The sequence below is a fragment of the Sabethes cyaneus genome, chromosome 3 (genome assembly GCF_943734655.1).
Source record: "Sabethes cyaneus chromosome 3, idSabCyanKW18_F2, whole genome shotgun sequence".
Classification (NCBI taxonomy): Eukaryota; Metazoa; Arthropoda; class Insecta; order Diptera; family Culicidae; genus Sabethes; species Sabethes cyaneus.
Genome location: NC_071355.1, coordinates 84757717 through 84774230, shown reverse-complemented (window position 1 = coordinate 84774230; position 16514 = coordinate 84757717). Strand labels below are relative to the sequence as shown.

General features: G+C 40.1%; 1 protein-coding gene and 1 non-coding gene across 2 annotated transcripts; both read right to left on the bottom strand.

Annotated features, from left to right (window-relative positions):
• Positions 1-344: 344 nt before the first annotated feature.
• On the bottom strand, positions 345-15934 carry LOC128739143 (cryptochrome-1). The gene is made up of 6 exons (XM_053834546.1): positions 15765-15934; positions 5911-6196; positions 2635-2969; positions 1914-2575; positions 1601-1849; positions 345-1500 (listed from the first exon to the last, which is right to left on the bottom strand). The coding sequence occupies exons 2-6, from the start codon at positions 6056-6058 to the stop codon at positions 1260-1262; spliced, it is 1635 nt and encodes a 544-aa protein (XP_053690521.1). The 5' UTR covers positions 6059-6196; positions 15765-15934; the 3' UTR covers positions 345-1259.
• Positions 15486-15587, bottom strand: LOC128744860 (U6 spliceosomal RNA). Its single transcript, XR_008412477.1, has one exon. It is a non-coding gene; the product is annotated as a U6 spliceosomal RNA (small nuclear RNA).
• Positions 15935-16514: the final 580 nt, after the last annotated feature.

The window sequence follows — 16514 nt, the reverse complement described above, 5'->3', positions numbered from 1 at the left end:
ACTACATTTGTAAGGTTAGGAACTGAAAACCGCACGACCACACACCTCCTAGCTTGGTTACTCAATTATACAAATTGAAGTATTTCCAGGTATGGCCACGTGGAGGCGCTAGGGGCTTGGGATGGCTAGAGCTCTGTTGGGCGCTTTTTCCTAGTTGCCTTCCCCATTTCATACCCACAGATATAGTTTGTGGACTTGCGAACGAAAACAATAGTTAAAATCTTTAACAATTTTCAAGAAAACTTAATTGGAAATTTTTCTTGGGTATCGCTGATTTAAAAAATACATAATTGAATTTTTTCTTTTTTATTTCATTTTATTTTATTTTATTTTAATTCCTAACCTTTTAGTGATAAAAATTTCACGATAATGACTGAAACGAATCAATTTCTCTGAGTTTGGGATTGAGCTTGCACTTGGGTTCGGGCGTGGGTTTGCTTTTGGGCTTGGAATTGGACCTCAACTTGAACTTGAATTTAGTTTTCGACTTAGACTGAGACATGGACATAATCTTGGCTAAGCGATTACCTACAATTCTAGTCGATGTTTTATTTGTTAATAGATCCATTTGCATAAAAGACGAAGAAAACATAAAGAAATAATTAATAGTATTACACGTTTAAGACACTTAACACGTGATAATTCAGGGCGTACGATTTTGGCATATTTTGTATGTAGTGATAAGCATTACGATATACCGTGCTCCAGTGTCATTACTATGAGAGTTAATCGATCATCTACAAAACAAATAGAAAACTACACAAGTTCTTCTCTCCAGTTACATCGCACGTAACATACGAAACCCTTTTCGTTTTTATTTGAAGAAAACTTATTTAATAATACATGAATTTTTTTTTTAGATTTTTAAGAAATGCAATTTAGTGTTTACAAGAAAATTCACTGTCAAGCTTTTCTATTCCGCCACATCCTTCAAAACTTCTTGCGACAATCTATTCTTGATATATTCACTTGTTACAATTATTACACTAAAAATTTGAAGCTACAAGGTCGCATTTATAATTAGATTAGGTATGAAATATAAATTAGATTTAAAATACAACAGACGAAATGTTCATGATGTTTTGGAATGGTATTGACTATATTTATCTCATTTAATACGATAGGGGTACCGTTTGAAACGTGGCTTGTAATTCATGCTCTCAATGCAGCTGGCATAAAACAATAGCTACCGGTATCCCTTCCGAACTCTTATATGCTCTGTCATGTGATTTTCTCAGCAGGAGGCGTCAATTGGTTGCCTAACAATCGGTGACTACATCTTCAGGCAACCAGAAAAATTGGCGAATTTCGTCCATATTTGAGGGACGACAGTGCGGAGGTGTCGATCCGCGCTCCATCAGTTTCTGACGAATTGACTTCATGGTGTTCGCATTACGTTTACCTGCCTCTACCAGGTCGATCATTGGCGAAGGGTAGTCCGTGCCAATGATGCATCCACATTCTTGCTGTATTTTCAGGGGTGCTTTCCACGGTTCGTGACTAGAAAACATAAAAAAACAGCCATTGTTGTATTACATAACAAACAAGAAGTATGAATCAGGCGAAATTAATGTAACTTTCAAGGAGTTTTTGAACTTACACGTAAATAGTGGGAAATTTTCTAAGCTCTGGTAGATAGCGTTTAACGTATTCTCCCTTTGGATCTAACCGTCGGGCTAATACTATAGGAGAGGTACATGAGGATGAGTCGAGCAGCTTTTCGAAAGCCGATGAAGAAACCCACATCCAGTTACCGGCACATACGGACCAATCGGCATCTAGTAGGTGCTTCAAAAAATATTCTAAGCCAGCCTCCCAGCTAATCCACAATGCACCACGAGTCAGAAATCTAAAGCAGAAAAAAATTATTAAAAAATTTCATAAAATGTTACCTAGTGCCTAAAAATACTCACGTTGCAGTGATATTTCTCAAAATATGATGCAGCCAGCCTTCGGCTAACAATTGTCGCATAGCCGCATCGATCATTGGATATCCGGTGCGTCCTTCCTTCCAGCGTTGCAGTGAATCGTCCTTAGGTTCATACCACGGAATGTTAAGGCAGATTGGGTTCGCTTCCATTTCGGCATATTTTGGATTGTTCATCGACATAGTATAAAAGTACTCACGCCAGATTAGCTGTCCGGTAATATGATGGCCTCCGGGATATTGGAATGCACTGTTAGCTTGCACCTTTTCGAATAAATCGTGTACACACCAATAGAACATCCGTACTGACAAACACCCAAAGCGCAACGCAGCACTCAGTGATGTTGGTGGACCCACAAACTCTGGTTTAGCCTGGTTGGGTAAATAATATCCATCGCGAAACGCTTCTTCTTCCTGGCTCAGTCGACGGCTGAGTGACTCAAGTGATTTCGTTTCTCCACCTAACCACCTTAGATGCGAGATATCCGGATTACCTTCATAGTAGATGCCAAAGTCCTCCGGAGTAGGGTTTGTCGGAAACAATTTTAGTTCGGTAGCTAAAATTGCCGGTATCTTTCCAAATTCGCAAAACTCAAAACTAGGAGCCGAAACCGGCCGAGGTGGTTTACCAATTATGTTGACCGTGTGCTATGTTGAAAGATAGAAACATTACGATTATATTTGCGTGCTATCTAGAACCAACTTACCAAGAACATTTGATATGTTAGCGGTGGAATGCCACCGTTAACTTTGATCACTTGCTCGGGATCCCACAGCGTATGGGACACTTTCTCTACACACCGAACATCCATGGTCTTGCAAAGGTTCTTGATATTTTCATCCCGCTCCTTCCAGATAGGTTCACAGTCTTGTTCGAAGCAAAGCTTTCGAATGTTTAGCTCTTCAAACAGGCGTCGCATCACGTTAACCGCGTTACCTCGTAACATGTACAGTTGCCCTCCAATTTCTCGTAGCTGTCGATCCAGATCGGCCAAGGACTCCAGTAAATATTTCATACGATTGTACCCAACGAGCTTTGTACCTAAAAATGCACAATCGTTTTAAGTTATTTATGCATCTTATGAGAAGGGAAACGTAATTTTCATCAATGGGACAAGAGATTTGGATCAACCCCATTCTGAGGAGGGAGAAACGAGGCTAACGGGGACATTCGCTTATCGTATCCCAAGTAACAATTTGGGTTTTATTACACTCTTATCATGGCATTTAAGACCAAAATTGGTCTTGAAGACCACCATAAGAGTACAATAAAACTTACATTGTTGCTTGGGATACGATATTTCTCGTCACCTTAATGGTATTAGGACCAATACGCTGATGCCGCTTAAGGATAGAGCTGGTCAGTTATTGACCGATTATACGCGCCATCGTTAGTTGAAATTCAAGCATCAGTCCAACGATTGAAGTCAGAACAGCACCAGGAAGTTCACCAGCACTTCAGCTGGAATACCGACAGTTGACCCAGTATTGTCTGCATAGATAATGCATCATCTTTTTGGCAATGTCTAGGAAACCGCGCTAGAATCCGCAAGGGGAGCTTAGAAGAGGTGGACTTAGAGGATCATTGGCGAGGCTCTGCCAACCGTATTCAGCTTCTCCTAGCCGCAGGAAACCAATAACCGTGAAAAAATTGAATCAATTTCTTTCTTCTGTCTAAAAAATCAGCGGACGGCGGTAAGTGGCGTAGTACCCTATGCCCTTCGGGCAATTTTATTCTCAAACGGTTTTTTCGACACAGTTTGAGTTTTTTCGATTTGATTCGAGTTCACCTAAAACATATTAAAGAGATCAACCCCGGTATAGTCAACTTGCGTTTAAATCCCAACCAAATAGAACCTAACATCACGAATGGCCTAAGCTGCTAACGAAAAAAAATATATGGGGCAATTGGTTCACAAATATTTTGAATAAATGCATAAACCGCTTGGAGAATTGAAATCTGCAATTAAAAATACTGAGATTTTCACAAAAAAAAATTAACCTGTTTTAAACAAACAACAAAACAGCATACGTCGTAACTGCGCTTAAATTACTGGAATCACGTTTATATGATGACTAGCTGACCCGACAAACTTCGTATTGCCACAAATTAACCTGTGTTGTACATAAATCATGAATCTCGGATGATCTTTGTAACAATCTCGAGTTTTGCAAGCCCCCCAGTGGGCGGCGCTTCCGACGGCGGGTCACCGGCAACACTCGCGACCGTCTCGTCCTGAATGATCTAGTGTTACTATAGATAGTTTTTGTGGTCTTGTATTGACTAATGTTTTATGGAAGAGTCTCGAATTTCTCGAGTTCGATTAGTTTTTGAGTTTCGCAAAAATTTCTGTTTTATTTGTATGAGAGTCCATATCCCCCTACCACAGGGGTGAGAGGTCTCTAACTATCGTAAAATAAATTCAAGACTCCAAAATCTCCCACATGCCAAATTTGGTTCCATTTGCTTGATTAGTTCTCAAGTTATAAGGAAATTTGAATTTCATTTGTATGGGAGCTCCCCTCTTAAAGGGGGAAGGGGTCGTAATTCACCATAGAAAAAATTTTTGTCTTCAAAAACACCCACGTGTCAAATTTGGTTCCATTTGCTTGATTAGTTCTCGAGTTATGAGGAAATTTGTATTTCGTTTGTATAGGAGCCCCCCCTCTTAAAGTAGGGAGGGGTTCTAATTCACCATAGAAAATATTCATGCCCTAGAAAACTTTCACATGCCAAATTTGGTTCCATTTGCTTGATTAATTCTCGAGTTATGAGGAAATTTGCATTTCATTTGTATAGGAGCCCCCCTTCCTAAAGTGGGGAGGGGTCCCAATTCATCATTTAAAAAAAATTTTGTGTCTAAAAACACCCACGTGCCAAATTTTGTTCCATTTGCTTGATTAGTTCTCGAGTTATGAGGAAATTTGTAATTCGTTTGTATAGGAGCCCCTCCTCTTAAAGTGGGGAGGGGTCTTTATTTACCATAGAAAATATTCTTGCCCTCGAAAACTTTCACATGCCAAATTTTGTTCCATTTGCTTGATTAGTTCTTCAGTTATGGGGAAATTTGTATTTCATGTGTATAGAATCCCCCCCTCCTAAAACGGGGAGGGGTCCCAATTCATCATAGAAAAAAAATTTTGTCTCTAAAAACACCCACGTGCCAAATTTTGTTCCATTTGCTTGATTAGTTCTCGAGTTATGAGGAAAATTGTGTTTCTTTGGTACAGGAGCCCCCCCTCTTAAAGTGGGGAGGGGTCCTAATTTACTATAGAAAATATTCTTGCCCTCGAAAACCTTCACATGCCAAATTTGGTTCCATTTGCTTGATTAGTTCTAGAGTTATGAGGAAATTTGTATGGAAGCCCCCCCTTTTAAAAGAGGAGAGGAGTTATAATTCCCCTTATAAAGAGGGGAGGGGTCTCAATTTACCATAGAATAAATTATTGTCACCGAAAACACCCACATGCCAAATTTTGTTCTATTTGCTTGATTAGTTGTCGAGTTATGCTGAAATTTGTGTTTCATTTGTATGGGAGCCCCCCCTCTTAGTGGGGGGAGGGGTTTCTAACCATCACTAAAACCTTTCCTGGCCCCAAAAAACCTCTACATGCATATTTTCATGCCGATTGGTTCAGTAGTTTTCGATTCTATAAGGAACATACGGACAGACAGACAGACAGACAGAAATCCTTCTTTATAGGTATAGATTATTATCGTCACATATCGTCTTTGTATGTTGGAACAGTAGTTTTATTATCATTTTTTGGCCATAATGATAATTCTGTACGAATTGAAGGTGACTTCAGACCTGTTGCGAGACCCGCTGAATTTGGTATATTTGTGTTATAATCTAATACAATTGTACTTGATAATCCAGTTTCGATTGGAGAGTGACGAGACCTTGGTATGTGTGAGGAATAAACTGTCAGGCATTAGATAATAAATAGGTAACTAAATACATAGCTAAATATACACTTACCTGCACTTTCGCCATCGAAAATAAAAATCGGAAATATCCGAACCGGTTCCGTTACATCGCCACAATCAGAGCGTAGGGCCTCGAGTAAACTTGGATTGTCATGTAATCTGAGCCCATGACGAAACCAGAGAATGTGATTTACTGTCATTTTTTTCTTCCTTATTCTACCGGTGGATGTTTGGTACTGACTAAACCAGGGTTCTAATAACTCGTGTATCGAATTTTCTCCTCGAATAGCTCAGCGAAGAAAACGAGTAGATTTTAGACAATCACAATCAACGAAAATCTATAATGAAAATAAAATAATATTTTCAATCTCTTATTGTGTGTTATTGGTATTTGCAAATGCTTCTAATAGAATACTGTAGAATAGAGTAATTTTACACTAAAAATCTGATACCCTGACAAACGGTTGGACGAACTTATTGACTGCATGGCAGGAGGCTTTCCATCAGGTATTTTGCTCCACTAAGAATTTATATGTTTATTTACTAAAAGCTAGTAGAGAGGCTTGTTGGACCAAAATGTTATTACATGATATGTTCAATTCAAACTTCAACGACTCTGTTTTTCAATCACCGGTTTGATATATTCTCTCCTCTATCGACGGTACGTGATTACAACGATTGGCTGTATTGCAATAGCGTTGAACATGCTTTCTTATCTTTAAGATCTCTGCATGTGGTTTCTGGAATACCTTTCCCGATCAGAACGATATAATAAATATTACAGAATGAGTTCTGTTTTTCATGTTTTTTATAACCTAACCTCCTTTGTGTTTTGTTATAAACTTGGTCTCGTTAGTAGTTAAAATAACAAAAATTATGACAAACCTCTTCTATCAAAATTATTTGATTTAGATTATATCATGATTAGTCACAAAAACTAGTATGTTATTCTATATAAGAGAACGAGTTTCAATTATATATAACAGAACGGAATTCAATTACAACTTTTAATATGACGAATTTTTTTCGATCATGTTCATTATTATGAACTAGGATAGTAAAATTAACACGCTACGATTTAGTAATATTTTTGTTAAAACAATCTGATCGAGCTTTGGTATGTATATTATGATTTAAAGGAGCTGGTTGTGAATAAGTGAAACTGAATGCGTGAAAACATGGTAATGAAATGTATGTAAACGCAGAATCAAATATTAATTTTAAAATACTACGCGCATGAATAGACGACACGAAAGAGCATTCCCAGATGTATACAAGTTCTGGTCAAACGTACGTCTTATGAATTTGATTTATCGATATTCGTTGCGTCTTTAAGACTTGACCATTATTTATCGACACAGACTTCGCAGTCGGTTATTCGTGTACAGGACAATTTCGGAGCAAGTGCAACGATCCTATTGACTCCAGCAGCACCGCCAGCCGAGATTCGAACAGACCACGACCAGCATCGTTTGTTAGACCAGCATCGTACCTTAAAATCAACTGGGCGAGTAAAAAAGTTGTAATTGAAGTTTAAAATTTGTCTGATTTTTCATTTTGCGTAATGATTTATCGGATGGTTAAATCTAAGGCTTAAACCTCTGGTTTGCAGAAATTTTACAATTTCGAATGAAATAACTGTTCTAGATTAATTATTACATTAACTTCAAACTATGATGACTTACTTATGAGGAAATTTGTATTTCATTTGTATAGGAGCCCCCCCTCCTAAAGTGGGGGAGGTTTCAATTCACCATAGAAATAATTCTTAACTCCAAAAACACCCTTCTTCTTCTTCAGCAGCAGGGGTGGCTCGTGCTGTTTCAAGCACTCGTCTCCATTCAACTCGGTCTTGGGCCACTCGTCGCCAATTTCCTAGTCATCTCAGAAGTCGCAAATCGCTTTCGACCTGGTCGAGCCATTGTGCACGTTGGGCCCCCCTGTTCCTGGTGCCGGTGGGGTTGTTGAAGAGGACTGTTTTCGTCGCACTGTCGTCCGGCATCCTTACGACGTGTCCGGCCCACCGTAGCCTGCTAACTTTCGCTAGAGATGTACGATGGGAGTCTCCCCACTCTCCGCTTTCAGTTTGTACTCCGCCAAATATCGTCCGCAGCACTTTCCGCTCAAACACGGCAAGGGCGCGTATGTCCTCCGTAAGCAGCGTCATGACTTCAAGTCCATAAAGAACTACCGGTCTAATAATGGTTTTGTACATTGTTAGCTTCGTGCGGCGGCGTATGCTTCCTGATCGTAGCGTTTTACGAAGGGCAAAGTAGGCCCAATTTCCCGCTTGGATGCGCCGCTGGATCTCTCACTAATGTTGTTGTCCGCGGTCACCAGCGATCCCAAATACACGAACTCCTCTACCACTTCTAGTTCGTCGCCGTCAACGATTACCGTCCGTGGGAGGCGCGCATTTGTTTCCTTTGAGCCTCTTCCTTTCATGTATTTGGTCTTCGACGCATTTATTTTCAGCCCAATTCTCCTAGACTCCGCTTTCAGTCTGGCGTAGATTGCCTCCGCCGTCGCAAAGTTCCTGGCAATGATATCGAAGTCATCTGCAAAGCCTAGAAGTTGGCTACTCTTGGTAAAAATCGTGCCTCTCGTTTCGATGCCCGCTCGTCGGATCACCCCCTCAAGAGCGATGTTGAACAGCATGCAGGATAGACCGTCACCTTGTCTCAACCCTCGTCGCGTCTCGAAGGAACTCGAGGGTGTCCCAGAGATGCGTACGAAACACATCACTCGATCCAATGTAGCTCTGATGAGCCGCGTCAGTTTATCCGGAAAACCGTATTCGTGCATTATCTGTCATAGCTTGTCTCGATCGACTGTATCGTATGCTGCTTTGAAATCAATAAAGATGTGATGCGTGGGCACGTTGTACTCCCGACATTTCTGCAAGATCTGTCGGATAGTAAAAATTTGGTCCGTAGTTGCACGAGCCCCCATGAAACCCGCCTGATAATTCCCTACGAAACCTTGTGCTATCGGTGACAGCCGGCGTAACAGGATCTGGCAGAGTACCTTGTAGGCGGCGTTTACCAGCGTAATACCACGATAGTTGCAGCAGTCTAGCCGATCACCCTTTTTGTAGATGGGACAAACCACTCCTTCCATCCATTCCTCCGGCAGCTTTTCCTCCTCCCAAATCCTCGAAGTAACCCAGTGTAGAGCCTTTGCTAGCGTTTCTCCGCCATGTTTATAAAGCTCTGCCGGTAGACGGTCCTTCCCAGCGGCTTTATTGGTCTTCAGCAGCCTGATTTCTCGTTTGACTTCTTGGAGATCAGGTGCTAGGACATCACTATCTTCCATGGGCGCTCCTAGGTTAATTTCCGTTCCGCCTCCTTCTGCGACTTCGCCATTGAGGTGTTCATCGACGAACTGCTTCCACCTGTCGACCACCTCGCGCTCGTTTGTAATTAGATTCCCTCCCTCGTCCCTACACATGTCAGGTTTCGGTGTGTAGCCCTTCCGAGTTTGGTTCACCTTCTCATAAAACTTGCGCGTGTCATTAGCTTGGAATAGTTGCTCTAATTCTTCACGATCTCTGTCCTCCTTTTGGCGCTTTTTTCTCCTCAGGATCGTGGTCAACTGGTTCCTAGCTCGTCGGTACTTGGCCAGGTTCTCTCTAGTGGCAATACTTAGATAATTCGTGATGTTAGAGAAGAACCGGCCCTCTATGAGAACGTGGTGAATTTGGTTCATTGTACGTTGGTCAGGTGATCTCCAGGTAGGCCTCGGGAAGCTGCGAAGTTTATACATCGTTGGCCGTTATCGTTTGTGTCGGTGTGCAGGCTATGGGGCCCTACCACCGGTCTATACATTTCTTCCCTACCGACCTGGGCGTTCATATCCCCGATGGCGATCTTGATGTCCCGTGACGAGCATCTGTCGTACGTTGCCTCCAGCCTCGCGTAGAACGTTTCCTTCTCATCGTCGGGTCTACCTTCGTGCGGGCAGTGCACGTTAATGATGCTATAATTGAAGAAACGGCCCTTTATCCTCAATACACACATTCTCTCGTTGATCGCCTTCCAATCAATCACGCGATCCTGGATTCCGCCCAGCACTACAAAGCCCGTTCCCAGTTCGTTGGTAGCGCCACCGCTCTGGTAAAACTGGGCCTTTCCGCCACGGATCTTCCATACCTTCTCTCCTTTGCGACAGATTTCCTGCAGAGCTACGATGCCGAGTTTGCGGGGTTCCAGCTGTTCAATCAGCACCCGCTCGCAACCTGCGAAATTTAGCGATCTGCAGTTCCAAGTCCCGAGTCTCCATTCGTCGTCCTTATTCCGTCGCCTAGGTCGATGCCGAATATTCCGCTCCGTATATGCTTGAATGTTGTTAGTTTATGTTTAATTTAGGTGTGTAGCCGTACTGGGGCAACACTACCGAGTCTCGTGATGGGGCTACCATCTTATAGTGCCGAGACTCACTATACCTCCTTCCCGGTTAGTATACGACCCTAGTTTCCACCGGGGTTGGTTACCCGATCTCCGCTAAGGTTACTCGTATTCCGGCTGGTACCACGAGGAGGTCGGGATCGGAGTTGCTGGATAAGAGGCTAACGACCACTATGCACAGTGGGGCGACTCCATACAAATGCTAGCCAAGCAAAAAAATCTCTTTAAATCTAGGATAATATGTGGTTCTAAGTAATTTTGGGGTGCTGAGCCCGAATTTCAGGTTTATTTTGCATTAGAACGTATATTTTTTGTGTTAGGGAGATTTTTCAACTATTTTTCAAGTATTTTTTAAGTATAATGACGTATAAGAAATGAGGGTCATTCAGAAAACTATTGCAGATGGATTTTTATTGGATAAAACATTATATAAAACAATACAAAGTAAGTATGAGCCTGTGACACTGCGGAATCGAGGGCAATGAATTTGCTGACAACCTAGCAAGACAAGGATCAGCTCAGCAATTTATTGGTCCTGAACCGTTTCTGGGCACCTCCACATCCGCCGTGAAAGGCGAACTGATGACATGGGAAAAGCTAGAAATAGCATCCCGTTGGAATCAAACACAGGGTTGTAGACAAGCTAAACAGTTTATCTACCCAAACCCTGCAGTAGCTAAAAAACTACTCCATTTAACTCGTAGTGAACTACGCACGATCACGGGACTCCTAACAGGACACAGCCCCGCTCTTTATCATTTAAAGAATATCGGCAAGGTATCATCTGACACCTGCCGCTTTTGTAACTCAGAACCTGAAAGTTCAGCGCATCTGCTCTGCTATTGCGGAGCTCTTGCATTATCAAGGCACAACTTCTTAGGAAGTTTCCTTCTTACTCCATATCAGGTATGGAGCCTAAATCCCAAAACGATCATTGGCTTTATAAACCATGTAGTACCGAATTGGGGCACAGGATTACAACTATTCCGTTCAACTCCATCAATGGGTATGAGCGATCCGTAAACTGTGTACAGCAATCGGGGCCTGCCACAAAAGACGATCATTAAGACTGTCGCAGTGGCCTTTTAACCCAATGCCCTTCTGGCTCACAAAAAAAAAGTATGAGCTTTAATAATCAACACTAAATCCATAGTCCAATCCATATATCCAAGTTAATATTAATCAAAAATCTAAACTTTTCCCCTTATTAGTTTTCTTAATCTTCTTTATGTCCATCTTCTTTTTTTTCTTCTTCTTCTTCTGCAGAATCACCCGTTTTACGTTTCGTCTTCAATAGTAATATAGCGTTCTCAGAAAGATTATTCTAATTACATTTTTCCGTTTTTGAAGAAGCTATAAGCTTTATCCTAAGGATAAAGATCCTAAGACTTTATATAAGGAGAAATAAGAAGACGAATAATTCTATCACGATTTGTATTTTCACACTCATTTTTGCATGTAAAATATTGTCTTGTGTTTTGATCGCTAGTTTTAGCATAAGGCATAAGTGTAGTGGCTAGCATTCACGCCTCTCACACCGAGGATCGTGGTTCAATTCCCAACCCCGCAGAAGTCACGAATGACCCGAGTTGTTAAAGTGACTATAATTAAACAAAAAAAAACTTATTTTTATGCTTCTTCTGTCATTCGTCCTATCAGCAATATAGTTGTCTAGATTCATTTATGACCGCGAATTCAAATTCTTTGCATTGCAGTGGACGTATTATATGAGGACTATACCCTGACAGGTTTTTGGTATACAAACAATAAGTTTCGAATTTTTCTGAAATAATGAGTTCAAGAACTTGCTATAAGAAAATTTCTCAACCTTTTAATTAATTTCATATCTATACCCGTGATTTCAGAACTAATACCAGGATTGGCAAAAGATCTACGAGCTGTATTTCCGTCATTACTATCGCTGTATCCTCCAGATTTCCTTCAACCTCTAAAATCTAGTCAATATGCAATATGGACCATACATTCGAAGCAGCTTATCCAACTATGTAAAGGAGATATCCCATAATTAAGATATCCTACGTTTACTTTGAGTGTTTGCATTTTGTCTATATTGTTGAATTCTGATATAGTAGCCTTACAAGCGTAACATCCATGCTCTGCGCTACTCTGCGCTAAATGAGACTATATCCATTTAAAAGCTCATATTTTACGCTAACTTTTACCGGTAGTGTCAATAGTGGCGAACCTTGGCTTCAAAACTTTTAAGCGTGTTTTACGCGAAAATATGGCACTTTTTTAATGAAAATTAAAATTGTGGCATACTATGATAAAATTACTGCATACTCAATCAATGGGCTTTATTCAGCTATATTTTTTGAAGAACTTTTCCTTAGACACCGTTGAAATCCGAGCTACCATTAGACCTCTAGCATGTTTTGAAATATTGGGTTATTTTTCAAAAAAACGCTAAGCTGCTGAGATAGCATACTTTCAAGATTCATATAAAATTCAAATTTTGTCATATTGATCTAAAATTTTGGATTTGAACACTTCAATAGTATAGAATCACAGGAAAAATACAACGGAGAGTCGAAAAGAACTTTCATTTTTTGGCTGCTGGCCAGCGATTCCCCACTGTGCTATGGGGTCTATATTCCGCATTATCCAGCCGTTTACCAACACCCACATGTCAAATTTTGTTCCATTTGCTTGATTAGTTCTCAAGTAATCCAGAAATCTGTGTTTCATTTGTGGGGGGAGGGGTCTCTAACCATCATAAGAACCTTCCCTGGTCTCAAAAACCCCTAAATGCAAATTTTCACGCCGATCGGTTCAGTAGTTTTCGATTCTATAAGAAACATAGAGCAGACAGAAATCCATTTTTATAGGCATAGATTTGTATGGGAGCCCCTCCTCTTAGTGGGGGAGGGTTCTTTTGCCATCGAGAAAACCTTCCCTTGCCCCAAAAACCATTGGCGGAACTAGCGCTCATTTCTAGGGGGCGGCTATAGCCCCGGAATTTTTTTCGACCGTTTTATTGGTCGGCCAAGTCAATTTTTCTAGGAGGGGTAAATCTCTCCTAGGGGGGGCTTAAGAGCTATCCTTGCCCCCCCCCCCTCCCCTAGTTCCGCCAATGCCAAAATCCCCTACATGCAAATTTTTTCACGCCGATCGGTTCAGTAGTTTTCGATTCTATAAGGAATAGGGACGGACAGACAGACAGATAGACAGAAATCCATTTTTATAGGTCTTGATTGCCTTGCGAATATATGCCCTCCTAATACTGGCGTCATCCTAATCATACAATCACTTTCCGTTATTTTTGTTCCATAATTTTCGTCAGATTACGTTTACGTTTAAATTTCGTCGTTTTCAATTGTTTGTATATATGTTATGTATATATGTATATATGTTTGTACAAATATCTTAACATTTATCCCATACATTTCAACGAACAGAAAGGGTACAAATAAATGGAATTGGGAAATCTTAGAGGCAGCTGTATCTGTAGTCACGTGGCAGTTACGGTTGCCGCCCACACCGCAGGATTATATCGAAGCGTCACAACCGGATGCGTGTAATAACTTTCCTTCGAATGTTGCCGACGGCTATGTTGCGATAGAACCCTCTGGAGACTGCAATCGTAATAGAGCTAGAAGCATCACATTCGACACGAAAACGTAACAGTTTGTGGCACACATCATAATAGCAAACATACCTGTGGTGTGTACCCAACATAATTATTAATGTGTCGAAACGCTTCAAGTATCTTTGGATTGAATTTCATTTAAATGATAATATAAATAATTTATCTTTGCTGCGATCAAATTTTCAATAAAATCGACCATTTTAATACAGGCTGTTTAAAGGGCCAATAAACGTTAAAAAAATATAAAACATTGTTTCAAAAAGTTGTTACTTATAAAATAAAATTGCAGACAAAATTCACTCTATAGGCTTTATAGATTTTGCGCGGATACAAGATAAAACATTTTCAGAAAACATTTGGAGACTCGCAGTAGCTGGTGGACACCGGAGATATGCCGGGTTAGTCGATTTCTTCTACTATGGAAATTTATTAACATTAATATTTTGTCACAAAACCAAACTTCATTCCCAGCCATTAGTTAGTGGAAATAGAGCGGTAATCCATTGAGGTACAACCGAATTGTAGCCATTTCAGCAAAATGGCATCTATCACTTTGTCCATTTTAAGACATGGCGCAATCCTGCATGTCCGCAGTTTGCCCTGGCAACTCTGTAGCAGGACCTGAGTACCTGCGATAAGAGTCGTTTATGAGCATGTCCGAAATCTTATCAATATGGGTGTCAAACTTCAAGATTTTCAAGACTCGTAAAATCTTGAAGTTTGGCCCCCATATTGATATAGTTTTTGTTTTTTTGTCATGTTCCAAAATGACTATAAAGGTAGCACGTTACTGACAACATTTCCAGAACTGATTTTGTAGGTAGAGATGTTGAGGTAGAGTAATCTTTGATATGGAATGATGTGAAATAAATGACTCAATAAAACTGTTTGTGCAAAATTGTTCACATAATGCATGTCCTTCATTTTATTTTGGGCAGAATTGAGAGAACCAAGACTGACATAGTCCCTTTACAGGTCTGCGAAACATCTTGCGCTTAAACTAGAAGACTCTACACACTAAAATCCAAATTTTCAACTCAAACGACGAATTCGTATTGCTGTACGCCTGCGATACGTGGTGCGTCTCAGAGGAGAAAACTTCAAAACTATAGGTATTTATCAATCACTGCCTGTGATATATCATTCATGCCTGGTGGCCTGACAACGGGATATCCAACAAGGAATACCATCGTCGATGTCATCAATGGCATACAGGAACAGGAATTCGGGAACGTAGGTGAAAGTAAATCGTACGCAACTTGAGGACGGTTACTGTTGACGAGAATCTGTCCTGGCGACTGATAAAAGCCATTACTAACTAGAAAAATATGCTGATAGTTTTTTGCGTGGTCTTTTTGGGCCGAAGCGGTAAAATGGCTAGGACAGGAAATGAGTCTCTGCATCAACATCTTGAACATCCGTTGATTCAGATGTTTAAAGCCTAAATTACCAGTTGATTAAATCGAACGAATATTTGTTCATCACTCTAAATATTGCAACTTCTCATCGGTCAGTGTGAAATTTTTTGTCTATATTTATTATTCACTATTGAAAAAAACCTCTACTAAGAGATTGTGAGACTAGATTTTTTGCAGATTGCATTGCTCAATTTGTTTTTTTTAGCGCTTCACGACTTTGCGTGCTATCCTTGCGCAGGGGCCATGCTAATCGCCATGTATCGTTCCAATTTAAGATTTAGATTTTTATGAATTATGATCATAGCATAAATATTTTTATCAATACAATTTCATATGTCCAAAAATCAGTACATAGTTCGTTTCTGGGGTTTTATGAAAAATTAAAATTTTATGTTTAATATTCTTGCCGGCTTGACAAAGTTTCAATCCGCTTGTATTGATTTTAAACTCAAATTCATAAAAAGAAGCTCACCTGAAGACCTATAAGTTGCGCCAACAGATGTTTCCTAGTAGACACACTCTGCTAAATACGTATATATAACTAAGTAAGGGTAGCTACTTTGCTAGGTTTCGTAAACATCAATTGTATGCACTGAGACACTGGTCGTGTAAATACTTGATACAGAGAGCAGCAACACACGTACTACTTTCTCGTGTAACGTTGTAACGAGAAATGATCACAAATCTACAAGTGGCAGTCGACAGAATAGCAAATGCGAAAGCCTGTTTGGCGCATGCGCCCTCAGGTGCATTATATAAATGTTTCATTCATTCTACCCTTTGCTGGCTGGGAATAACACAAACACAATTGTATGATATTCTAAACTACCCCAAACTTGTAATTAAGCGGTGTTTGAGCATTATCAGTATCAATGTATCGACAATATACAACAGTATAATTGTTATCCAATGATTGGATTACATCACATAAACAACACTCACTGACTGATAAAATCTGAAAACAATTTTGTCATCGGGATTAAATTTGAAGCAATATGAGATTAGGTTTATTTTTAATATTTTGCCATTTATTAGAAATTTTAAACACAACACAACAAAATTTAAATTTCCACAGAAGAATTTTGTTACTGGAGTCCTAAGACAGGACTCTGCTGTGCAACGAACAACAATCCGTGAAATATTTATCACTAAGAGATTGGGAATTAGCGAACAAAAAGAAATCCAAGATTTAGAATATAAGTTTTCAAATTTTGTTGGTAGT

Coding starts and splice junctions, on each gene's coding strand:
- LOC128739143 (XM_053834546.1), bottom strand. CDS start 6,058: ATGACAGTAAATCACATTCTCTGGTTTCGTCATGGGCTCAGATTACAT. Junction 2,576..2,634: donor TAACATATCAAATGTTCTTG/GTAAGTTGGTTC, acceptor CTTTCAACATAG/CACACGGTCAACATAATTGG. Junction 1,850..1,913: donor TTGAGAAATATCACTGCAAC/GTGAGTATTTTT, acceptor TTTCTGCTTTAG/ATTTCTGACTCGTGGTGCAT.